We start from the raw sequence: 13103 nt of genomic DNA on the forward strand, positions 1-13103 counted from the left end.
TGAAAATTGTGCAAGGTTTCTGTCAAGAGGAAGTTGAAGTCAGCCACAGGCAACTTCATCATTGTTGTGTCATCAAACTCTCGTGAAATTTGTACTACACCGTGTCTGTCTTCCTGGATGTGATAAACACAGTCTCAGTATCCCCAGATGAACCCTCAGTCTTCTCTTCCATTGCTCTAGCAACTTGTTATCACTCCATGACATGCAAGCTGCACATTATAAAGGCCTGAATTTACTTCAGAAAGGTTTTTAGGAGAGTAGCGGACAGATCGTGGTCTGTGGACTGTGTCACCAGTGGAGAAATTTACATCACACAGACCCTAGCGGACCTCCACAGTCAAGCAGATGCAGAAAGTATTGTTTGGCCTTAGGCTGTCTTAAAACGGTCTACTGTAACTAAGTTTTAAGATACAGTATCTAGTCACTGACTCAAGCACTTATAGTATCAAGGCAGATCACAAGGCATTCTCTCTGTCCTCATTATCCCTAAGTAATCACTCTGTCATCTATCATTCCACAAACCCCATCTTTGCTAGATAAGAATCCTTCTCCATCATGAGATTTGTTGCTTAGTTGGACAGACTTTATCAGGGTAAAGTGTTTCAGAGCCAGAGGACCCTGACAAACTCAACCTGTGCTGTTGAATAGCTACACTGCTGTTTTTGTACATTTGCATGTTTTATCTTACAGGAACTTGGTTGCGCCTTTTCATAAGAATAAGGCGCAACCACAAGAATAAACTAAATTTAGTGAGCTTTAAACCTCACTGTGATTCTGTTTCAAACTATTGCTGCCTTGTACACCCTGCGTGTGCGTGTGCGTGTGTGTGAAATCACTAATACAAGCAGTGTTGCATGTTGCATAGCTATCACCAGTGACCTCTGGACCACTTCTGCTTTCAATACGTTGTCATCTCAGCAGAGATATAGGTGTAACCTATGACCAAAAGGCCAGATTGTTGGAGAGAGGTCACTCCAGGCTAAAACCTCCCAACCCTATGTACAAAAATTATGCAATGAAGTTGGAAAATACTGCAGTTTTCATTTGAACCAGGATGGTTCCCCAGCACCCATATGGAGGATGCCAGATGCTTCCTGATGATACCTCTCCCCCTCACAGAGCTTCATTTCCTAGACTGAGGCCAGTCACTGTCGCTGGGCCTTGTGTACTGTCCTCTGTTTGTTGTGACTACAGGGCACATTTCTTAGAAGACCAAAGAACCACAAAGCCACTTGTCAGCTTAGCACTGTCCCCCCTGCTCATTGTCCATGGCCCCAGGCTGAGGAGTCCTCCTGACTTCCCCTTTGCTTCCCCCTTCCTATGCCCATCAGCATGAAAGGAGACATCTATTGGACTGGGTGATAGTCAGCAGACCTGCACATTGGCTTCTGTTGTCATTAACTGTAATGCGTTTCGATTAGATGTGTTTTTCTAGCTCCACTCACCAGCTGTCAGCACAGCATAGAACAACTCCTCATTCATTGCTTTTGCCTTATGCGAGTGTTTCTTCTGTATTTTGAATTGCTTGTGCGTCCTACAGCAGTACTGTATTTTAAATTCAGCTGGTTTGTGGTTAAAGCCAGGTCCATATCTGTTGCAGAACATTGTTGCAGGTTGTTCTGAGATGCAGAAAGCTCTAGAAAAGGGCCAACAAATAGTGAGTGCATAGTGATGTAGAGACGTACGGACCACGTGCCGTTCCGAATAAAACATTTTATTTTAGCTTGTTTCCTTTTTTCATCTGAGGGGTGCTCAGCTATGCATGATAAAGCCTGTTAGTGACCGACAGACTTTGATCTGTTTATTATTCTGTAGCCGGCTCCCCCCAGAGGCCCATGTGTGCTGTTGTGCGTGTTTCCTGCTTTCCCTAATGCCTTGTAAAAGTTCACTCAGGCAAACGTTTGAAGTGGTCTTCTGAGATGCTTTTTTTGGTTGAGTTGGATGTGGAAATTGACCTCTGGAAACCTGCTGCTTTGTCTTCAGCAGAGAGAAGGTTGTAGCTTCTTTGGCTTCAGTGGCAGATGAGACTGTGTCAAGCAGCGCAATGGGTTTACACACTGTGTTAGTGCTGATCGAAGGGCATGCTGTCATTTTTGGCCATTTTTAGTCTTGCTCAAGAAACGTTGTCAAAGGGAGAACTGCATAAGTATACACCGCACCTGATAATCAGAGAATGTGCTCACAATTGCACCTTGGCACCTTGTTGCAAGAACATTCATAGTATGTCATTAGTTTGTGAAATGCTTTGTGTGTGAGTGGTGTGTTTTGCTGTGTGAGTTAGAAGTGCATCCCCACTCTAGACAGAATGTATTGGCAGACGAGGTGTGTATGCGTGAATACACCCACTTACTCTCTGCTTACACCTTTTTTTTTGCATTGCCTGATCCCAACTCTATTCTGGCTAGTCATGACCTGGACGGGTTAGAGAGATTCCCATTCCTTTCTGGACAAAAAAGCATTCTATTTGTTGTTACAAAATCTCAAAATTCCCCTCTAGTACTTTACTGGTTTGGCACAATAACCTAAAAAAAATGGTAACCAAAATTGTTTGCTCCATGCTGTGGTAAAATACAAAAGGGTGACTGCTATGAAACGGCCTGTTTTTACTTGAATACAAATTTGTAGTGGTGTGCTCTTCCAAAATCAATTCAGCTCAGTTGACTTGGATTAAAGATGGTTCTCACGCTGACAATCTAGGCTAAATGTGCACAGTGGCCAGTTTAATAGATACGCCTACAAAATCCAATATAACACCCTCGCTGTACATCCGCCCTTTGTTACACTGAACATAATCGTTTTTTGTTGACATTGTGTCAGGGAGATGGATGTTGGTGTGATATATGGCTGGATTGTGTATTGTGAGGTGTTTCACATGCATAGGGGGGGGTCACATATTGGGAACGCTGTTTAATGTTGTAATTGTACCGGCATTTTTCAGAGTTTCCACTGTGCGAGTGACCACTGAATGTACAGTATGCCCATAATGCCTATAAGTATACCCATTTCCTGGCAGGTGAAGAAGAACCTTCTCTTAAAACCAACAGGCAGTTTGGAGTAGTAGACATCTTTCAACACGACTCTTTGCTTGTCAGGGACTTGACTATTGTCTGTTTCCCCGGAGAAGCAAATTCATATCTGTCACCCTTTTTCTTCACAGTGTACTCTCCCAACACCCTTTTGTTATGTCACACACTCTACCCATGCTAGTACAAGGGTTGAGTAACACATCATTAGGGCATTTACAGACAGCTTGTGACCACTGAAGTCCTCACACTGTCTGTGCTCCATTGACCTCATGTTCAGTTGTTTCATTGACAAAGACTTGGCCTGGAGCTAAGAGGTTTGTGTTCTGCCATCGAAGGCAATCGGAACATAACACAAATGCTGAACTGACAAAGCCTGGAGTCACTGTTGCCCAGCTAAACCACAAAGCCAATCGCTTTAAATGCATCCAGACGTCTTTTTCACAATTGATTTACATCAATTCATTTTCAATTGTGTTACTTTTACACACAGATGAATGATTGCTATAATGATGGTAGTATTTAACTGATACCGAAGCACATCATCACTAATGTTGTATTGGATACAGCATCGGTCTTGAGTATCAATCTCCTCACAGTAGCTAACGCCTCTCATTTTCTAAAGATAGAAGAGAAAATCACAGTTCAAGATGTCGTGTGTGGTGAAGGATGGATGTTTTCTTGTCGGACAAGCTTTTTGTTGTAAAGTAGACAATATTGATTGTCTCCAAAGCTGTTTGAAAGTGGAGGTTGATGTCTGGAGGAAGAGTAAAGCGAGCTATTGTTTTCTCTCAGGTACCATTGAAAAGACAATGAATAGTGTCGAGCAATTTGATGTGAGCTGAGATCTAAGTCTAAGATTAACTTGGTATTGAAAAAAATGGTTGATTTAAATGTGATTACTGTAATCTGGATGGGTTATTTTGAGGTTTTCACACACTGCGAGGCAAACGATAAGGAAAACAATGGGAGGTCCTGTTAAGCTTCTCAACTTGTTTGCATGAACCCTACACCCAAACTTTTGTCTTTACAGCAAAGAATTGGGAAAGGATTCTGTTCGACAAATATATGTGACTGGGCTAGAGAGGAACCGTATCATGTGAGGAAATTATGTTTACATGCATGAGTAAATGGACTTGCATTCACTATTGTAATCCAGAGTAGTGAAGTTTGTTTGAATTCAGTTCAGTACTCATTGATGTTTGAAGTTGGGACTGTAAGCTGTATTTATTAGGGTTATTATATGTTTGACGGTTCTGTCCTCTAGAATGGAAATAATGAAGCAATGAGCATTCGAGTCTGGTGTACACAAATTAATAAAGACATTAGTATTTCATAATTCCTGTTTAACCTATTATGTTGGTACTCATTGCTAGCTGAATGCTTTGTACCCGAATGCCATCACTTGTTATGAATATGTATGATGCTTCTCTTTGCTCTGCCCTGATGTGCAATTATGTATCTCGCTTAAGGCTTCAGTCATTTGTCATTATGATGTTTTACCTCGGAATTAGCTTGGAATTGCACTGCCTTCAGGGGCCCATAATTTTATCCAGGTCTTGCTGACAGTGGAGTTATTACATTTTATTAATAGGTAGTATGTGGTAAATTGTTAGATGCATGTTACGTGCTGTCAGGGTGTGTACAGTACTTTTGTAAGGAATTGACCAACAAGACAGTCTTTGTTAGTGTTTTGCTTGAGAGGTTACTGGGGATTAGAGCAGAGTTCCTGCCTGAAATGTTAAAAATATGTGTTCAGCAAAGTCCTTCATATCTCGTGTCAAGCAGAAGATTGAAAACTGAGACATTTATACTAATGCACCCGCCACCAAATCCTCAAGTCCTTTTCTGTGGTCTCGACTCAGTAATGACTTCCATCTTGGTTTGCCGCCACCATTTCTTTGGAATAAATCCAACCCCAATGGTTAGTTGGAACATTTTAAAAGATTGTAATAAATGTCATCATGCTGTCTTCATATCTTTGAATGACATTGTGTTTTTTTTCCTCCTTGGAGGCTTCAGTGCACTCGTGGCTGTTTCCAGGGTAACCACATTCCTTTCAAAATTTACCATGTCTGACATTGGATACTGTCCGTCTCCATGGAAACAAAGCCCCTAAAATCCCAGTTTATTATAAGATTTGGTACCAAACTAAAGAGGAAACGATGGTGTAACAATGGAGATCTCCCGTTCCTTGTCTTTATCCTCTCTCTGCTGTCATTCAAACAAATTAATGTTGTCACAATTACAAGATGATGATGTGATGATATTATATTAGTTGACTCCCAGCAGCACAGCCTTTATATCTCTTCCTATCAATGTCCTGGGGGGTCAGGGTTGAGGCATTTATCCTACCTCTCTCATGGGCTCAGCGTTTAATCTCCGTCTATCTGTATCAGCCTGTCACTCTCTATTACACTAGACTGACTTTTCGATTATGTGTCTGATGTCCATCACAGACACAGAGCTGATGACAGAAGCTGTGGTTTATGCTCTTCTCTGTGGCCACCACTGCTTCTTATGTTCACGGTGGTTGAAAGTAAAGCAGAGATTTAAGAAAAAGTGAGTGAGAAAGCTTAGTGTGCTCAGATTATTCTGTTTCTGCTGCTGGAAATGACCTTTGATTATATCCGACAGTTTGGAGGGGCTTTTTACTTACAAAACCATGCAAATCTTGGCTAAGGGATGGAATTGTAGATAAGGTGACATTGGACTGTATTGTTTTGTGGGACCTGGTCCTATTCAGTTTCAGGGTTTTGTCTTAGGGCAAACAGACTGCAGAGAAGTGCAAACAATAGTGGTATAGTGTTTTGAAATACCAGTGGTAATGTGCTGCCTTGTCAGCAAGGCTTTTCGGCAAGGCTCAGGTCTTTTCTGACAGACAGGTTTTCCTCTGGTGATGGTGGTTTTATTTTGTTTTTAAAATTTCAGTTTCAAAGAATACAATGAAACCCCACCTAGAATTTTCCAACTCTTTATTCTTCTATGCAACTACAACCACATTTTTTAATCTTAATGGAATCTATTAAAAATGTTACATAAATGTGAAAAACAAAAACTCTTTCTCCTGTGATTGACTTCTTATATGTTCACATTATCAGTAAGTATGAAGGAACTTTATTCCATTTTTTTTTTTTTTTACTCAAAACTGTTTTCGAATGTGTCGACATCCAAATGAGCACACAGGAGGAACAATGGTGTTTGACCTGCGACCCCACCAGGGTGCAGAATGTTGACGAATGGAGTTGGATGGAGAAAATGTCTCACACAATTCAAGTAATTCTTACACTGGAGGCATATTGAAGAGTGGGAGCGTTGGATCTTCTTTCTCTTATAATTGCTTGTAATGTTTGGAATATTATGAGCAGAAATCAGATCTGCAAGATTATACGCAGAAAGATGCACTGTAGGGATTTGCTCTGTATTAGATTACCATCACACACACACAGTGCTGACATATCATGATGTGTCTCAGCCTGACCAGTGAAGCCAGAGGCAAGGAGAACAGTCACAAGGCATTGAGAATTGTACAATGGATGCCCAGTCAGTGTGTTTCTAACACAAGATGATGTATACATGGACACAAAGTAAATTTGTCAGTGTCCATTTCAGACATAGGGGACTCCAGACTCTGTATTGAACTAACCCTGTGCTGCTTGTCCAGTTTGTTATGCCTCAGTCCAGAGGTAACAATCCTAGCCAGTTTCAACTTTCAATGTCATCCTGAAATGATCTGGGTTGTTCTCGGTTGGTTCTAGAAGTGCATGCTGACACTGATATCCAATTATTATTACCGACCGTTTGGTGTCTGACTTGCTGAGCTGACAGGAAAAGTGTACCCTGGTGTTGGCATAAATTCATAAACCACCCAAGGTGTTTCCATCTGGAAGGGACGTGGTGAGAAGGTCATATATACTGTTCAGTGGCATGCAGACTGCAAACTCCAGCTGCCTTAAATTATTTGATTCCACACTATTGTGAATTTGCTCCAAAAACCATCCTGTGCTTACTCTTTGTAAACAAGCATAGTAGCACAAAGAGTAACTTCATTACAAAGCTGTACTTAACTATTAATTAATGCATCCAGTATCAGCTGCACTTTAAACAAGCAGCAATTTTATGGATTTCTCTAAATAAAACATCCCTAGTTTTCATGAACGTCACAAAGACCCCAGTGTTTGACGTGATCAACCCAACCTGTTTGCATTTGGGACATTGTTTGAATAGATGGCCATGGTCCTTAACATAAACACTGACATTGTAAACTCTGGCTCAGAGTTCACAGAACTGCATTCCTTAACCGCATCCCTTAAAACATATGGTGGCCACGTGTTCAGTCATTTTCCCCTGTCTGGAATGTCACCCACACCAGCCGACCAGTTCCCGGTTAATGAAACTGTAAACGCAGCCTCTCCTGGACCTCCGTAGGGCTAAATGTGATTACTGTAATAACCACCTGTGCCACTTGACATTTAATTGGATTATGGTAAATTATCTCTCATTAGAACAGATTACACCACAAGGGATTGACCCATACAGGGTTGTGTGTCTTTTAACATGATATGTCTACTGTCTGGTCATTAAGCAACCTATTGCAGTTATTAGCAGTTTTTACACGTCATGGCTTGTCTAACGTACAGGATTCCTGTTGTGTTACTGACGTTTACACACTCAAGAACTGTATGAGTTCGGGCAAATAGAGACTTGCCCCCCGGGCTGTCATCTGATGTTTGCCCAACCATCTCCCGAGGCTGTGGTTGTTTCAGTTTGAGTTTCTATACTGTGTGTAACTAAGTCTTACGGGACTGTCTCTTTTGGCTTCTCTTCAGCCCGGTGATTTTGAGATGCCAACTCGTTTGCTCCCCCCCATCCTCTTATTTCCAATCTCTTTTTGTCCTCCTAGTTGTCCTTACCTGGCGAAGCATTTGACTCCGGCCGTACCAGTGATAGGAGGTGTGCTGTTTGTCTTTGTCCTGGGGACACTTTTGAGAACCAGCTTCAGTGACCCTGGAGTTTTGCCCAGAGCCACTCCAGATGAGGCAGCTGACTTGGAGCGGCAGATAGGTAAGATCTTACATTCATATATTTACTCAAGAGAAAGTGAAAGATGGATATGAAATACACATCTATCATCATTGATGTGAACCTTTTCCATAGTTTATCTTTATTTTTTATTGTATACATCTGTATTGTCATAATTCGTCCTCTCTCTTGCTTTGTGCTGTGCTTGCTATCTTTGATATTTCTTCCTTAGTAAGTCTCGTAAAGTGGTTCTGGGCCAGGGGTGATGTTATGTGGAATTTGCATTTACCCTGTGGCTTATTTATTATTTAGTTTATTTAGTTATGGGGATTTGTGGTGAAGCTTTCCTGCATTTCTGACCAAACCGTCTGTTTATTTCACTCAAACTCATCCAAGGGGCCTCCATTTCATGCATTAACTGATTCATCAATGGCAACCGGCAAACTTCTGAATCTAATTACAAATGGGAAAGGTAAATCTGTCGGTGCATTAGCAACCACTTGATATGTTGTAATTCAATTGCCAGCATATCAGCACTGGACGACTGCCTAGACTGCAGTCTGTGATTCTGTCTCTTTACTTAGAATAATCTTAGACAGACTATCTTCTATCTGCTTACACTATTTCGGATATGAAGTAATCAAAGCTTTATTTGGAAATCCCTGTGTTGTCCTCAGGAGAACAACATCAGGCAACCCGATCAACAAGTCATAGGCCGTTTGTTCAGGTTAACTGATGTGTGGAAAGTTGGCCAACAGAAGGATGTTCGGGTCAGTTGGTCCTCAGTATCAGATTCAGTTCTAATGGGATTTTATGTAACGAACAATAATTCTGTCTGGTAAGAGAAAATAGAGAGGACTTAGCCGTTCATTTGACTCTCTTGCCTCTAAATCCGTCCCGTGGCACTGGAGCGAAATTGATAACTGCCATTTTCCCTGTAGGTTCAGTTTTTTGAAAGCGCACTTGTTAAGAGACATTTATTTGTGATGCTTGTGTTTAGAATGTGATGCCATGTTTTCCCCATTGACAATCCTTTTCATGCTTCAGGCCAGTGGGGCCTCATTAAACAAACGCTGGACTCCCTTAATTAATCTCATTATGAGACTTAAAAGCTTTTGGAAACAAGGTAGAGCACCGAGCGCTCGGAGCACAGGGCTATAACAGCACTCTGCAGAGGTGCCATGCTGTATTGCCAAACACTTCTTTGGGAGGATAAACAAATTAAAGGATGGAAATTTGAACAACGTTGACCCAGATACAGCACTGCACCCCCTGCCTCCACTATTTCATCTCAATTGGCTTGTTGTTCTTTCCTTCATATAGCCATCGGTCTATTCTCATTCTCCACTTCCATCGCTCCCCCTCCTTCCTGCTGTCCCCATGTTCAGACGTATGCAGTGTTATGCTGTGTGGTTCTAACCATGGCATGACAGCTTGACATGCAAGACAATGGTAGCACATCTGTTAAGTCTTATCCCCATCATCTAAGCCCATCCCAGCTCCAACACCAACTAGCCCCACAATGTTGCCATGTGTTGCTTCATCTCCGGTCCTCACTCCTTTCTCTCTACCCATCTGTCCGATTTCAGTTTTTCATGTCCATGTTTACTCCATGTATTAGTTTTGTGTCCTTGTACTGCTTGTTTCTCTCTTCTTTTTAACATTTTCCTCTCTCTCTCATATTTCTGGTATTTTCCCGGCTTCTCTGCCTAAAATAACTTCCATCCATTTTAATTCGCCACTACTGTTTTAGCTAAAACATTCTTATGTAACTGTGCAGACACTGATAATCACTAAGCAGTTGACAGGCCCTGCCAAAATGGAAAACTATGTATTTTCTCTCATAACAGTGCTGCCTCAATGTAAGTCTGCATCTTTAGATTGCAGCACTTAATCACCACAGGGAGAAAGAGACGTTGTGTGTGGACACTCCGTCTTTCACTCTTCATCGTTGTCTCTCTCTTCCCCCCCATAAAAGCATACAAACAGAGATGTACCGGCACTTAATTCTGTATGGAACTAGCTACGGTTGTGCCTTTGTGGCTTGATTGAGGAGGTGGCATCCAACCGGCTGGTAAAGTATTTCCAAGGTAGACAGAGGAATGAGGAAAGAGACAGCTAGATAAACGAAGAAAGAGACTGGAGCTAGAGACTGCAGACTGAGCGGACATTACTGAGAGCAGGAGGGAGACAGAAAGTGCTATGATGGTACCGTTTCTGACAGCGGATCATTCAGCAGATTGAGAGCAACAGCACTCCGTGTGAGGAGTTCATGCCCCACATCAACAAACTCTGCTTTATAACGCAATCATTATGAAGAAGAAGAAATAAATTCATAAAGTTCATCTGGGAGTGAAATCCGTGGGCCCTCAGATGGAGAAGACATAATTGATAAGAAAGGCAACATAACATCACCGTCGTTGTGTTTGGGGGTTTAGAATCAAACGATAATCAGACACTGAGACCCGTTGTAACCAAAAATGGCCAACTCGCCAGACATGCTAGAAGGGATTGCCCATGAGACTCACCCAGTCCCAGTGGAATGTTGGTGATGTAGTCCAGAAACAACAAACAGTCTGAGCTGCTCGAGCGCAGCCGTTCCCCTACGACGAGAAATCAAAACAACACAAGGACACCCCGCACGCATGTCACCATGTGCTGATACGCAGCTGTGTATGTATATATGTGTAACCTCAGATTTTAACCTTTTGTTCTTCATCATGTCCTAATGAAAACGGGGTGATAGGTAATTATCAAGATGGTTATCAGTATCAATCTAGAAGAATAACACACTCCCTTCAGCATCTTAGTGTACTTTTTTACTTGCATGTGTGTGTGTTCTATGTTCTATATACTATCTGTGTGCATGAGTTTGAATCTCTGAGTCGCAGCCCTCAGTCGCTCCTGATGTTTTTGTAATTCGTCAAACAGCCTCATAAATTTTAAATGATATTTTCTAGTCCAAGTGCCACAAGGCTCAGGTTCAACACCGCTCGCATCGATCTGTTGACTGAACAAGAGGGGGATATGATGACGACTACGTAAGGCAACAGGCTGCCGTCGTGTCTGCACTTTAGGATCGTAAGCTGATCTCGGCGCTCGTTGTGCCATCCAGTCAGTTGTTCTGCTCTGTGCCAAATGTGCTCTGCGGCCTGTCAATAGGCGGTGAGATGGAGAGTTCTGTGCACAGGTAGAATCACAGCCATTCATTGGATCAACCCCACGTTCGGGCTGTAATCACCTCATTGTGCTTGGGCCTGTGCCTGAACTTGTCCTCTCCAAAAAGCATTTCACCATTTTCTTTTTCCTTTTATTCAGCTGTAGTAATGCACACATGATGTTTCCTGGAGTTTTTTTGATTGCCAATGTGCCAAATTCATGATGGATGTTTTATACCTGGAGGTGAATTTATAGCCTCAAAACTTGGTGTTTGTCCTTGCTTGATATACTTTACCTCTGTATTTCTCAAACCTCACGTCTATGCATGTTTGCATATGTGCCCGTGTGTGTGTATTTAACAGTTATTTATTTAGTTAGTCTTGTCAGGGACCATGTAGAAATATCATGCATCAAGGACGCTTGTGCTAGATTTAGCCACTGGCTCAGTTCCATCTGTTAGACCCCAGGTAGGTAGACTTCACACATACGCCCAACCCGGCAGAGTCTTGCTCAAAGTGAGAGAGAGTGGTCGGAGCTGCCTGTTCCGGTTCAGGATAACTCTGTAAATGTCAGGGCAGCAACACCATTTTTTACCCCCCAAAGCTACCGCCCAATGTCAAGGCCAACAAAGTAAAGAGAGCTTTGGTATGCTTGAGGCTGCTTCAGGAAAGATAGACAGATCACTGAAGGATGCAGTGACATTCAACGTTGTTCTTGCAGCCAATTTGGTAGTTTGATTGTGGTTATTCGGCAGTTGACCAATCTGAAACAGGAAGTGGTTTGACCTGTAAACCAACCAGAGTTCAGTGTTGCCTCTGTCCTGATCCAGTGTTTATTGTAATCATATCAGCAGGCAGCTAACATTTTTAAATGTTCTCCTTGTTTTCAATGCCCCCTTTGTTCCATATTGTTCATCGTCACACACTAAAACTTGTACGCCTGTGTTACTCAAAGGAAACAGGAGCTCCCCCTCCAGCCAGTTCTTGAGTTAGCCTAATTACATCAGATATGGCTTCTTTCACTTTCAGCCATGAGACACTGCAAACATGCTTGCAGGATTCTGAACACCGTGTAGGTCTGCTCGCAGTGCTGGATGTGCTTTGGCTGGAGGCAAATTTGAGACTGAACCGTGAATAAACTAAAGCTGTTTTGTGCAGCAGCAGCATCTTCAGCGCCACAAGGCGTTAGCGGCGGCGGCGGCTCCTCAGAGGACCTCATGAATAAGGTGCTTAGCGTGTCGGCTGCCTTTCTGATTGGAATTCAAGGTCTTGGCAGTTACGTAGAGGTCAGCGCCGTGTGACCTGTCATCACTCTCTCAGTTGGCTTTTCCATCCGTGGAGGTGTAGCTACATTTTTGTCTCCTCTATACGCAGCAGGATAGCAATTAGTTTCTCTTTATATCCCACCACGCAAAGGCCAAGTGTTTCTGGCACAGAGTGAACCCTCTTTGAGCTATGTCGGTGCGAGCGGGGACACAGCATGATTATGCCTTTGTGCTTTTGTAGCCATATGATTTCCCCGTCCGGTCCACCTGCCTTTTGTTTTGCAGCTTCAAGCTTTCACATATAGCTCTGAAATAAGCTGTGCTAAGTACATTTGGCTATGCAAAGAACAGCTACGTTGACGTTTCCTGTCCTGCTTTTATGAAGGAATATTTTACCCCCGGCCATAGCTTGAGGTGCAATGTACTGACATTCTACCTTATGTATCTGATACAAAGCAATATCACCAATGCATCAATCATTATATATGATAGGATTAAGGATTTTGTTCCCAGTTAAGGAGTCAAACATCTTTTCAGTCCTCGAGGTTTGAGGAGATACTATTTATTGCAGTGTTTGCTTATTGGAATATATGATGGTACATGTATTGTTATCATGATGTCCACCTCCAGTTTTG

The 13103-nt window shown here is 42.4% G+C and overlaps 1 protein-coding gene across 2 annotated transcripts in view; it reads left to right on the forward strand.

Annotated features, from left to right (window-relative positions):
* The window catches only part of LOC143009599 (palmitoyltransferase ZDHHC14-like), a 29371-nt gene that overhangs the window by 2265 nt on the left and 14003 nt on the right, over nt 1-13103 (forward strand). For both annotated transcript variants that reach the window (XM_076161638.1, XM_076161640.1), the window contains exon 3: nt 7927-8087. In XM_076161638.1, coding sequence (XP_076017753.1) covers nt 7927-8087 — 161 coding nt within the window. The remainder of the gene's footprint in view (nt 1-7926; nt 8088-13103) is intronic.

This window comes from Genypterus blacodes, unplaced genomic scaffold (genome assembly GCF_046128005.1).
Source record: "Genypterus blacodes isolate CSIRO-AG114 ecotype Tasmania unplaced genomic scaffold, CSIRO-AGI_Gbla_v1 ptg000112l_1, whole genome shotgun sequence".
NCBI classification, from domain to species: domain Eukaryota; kingdom Metazoa; phylum Chordata; class Actinopteri; order Ophidiiformes; family Ophidiidae; genus Genypterus; species Genypterus blacodes.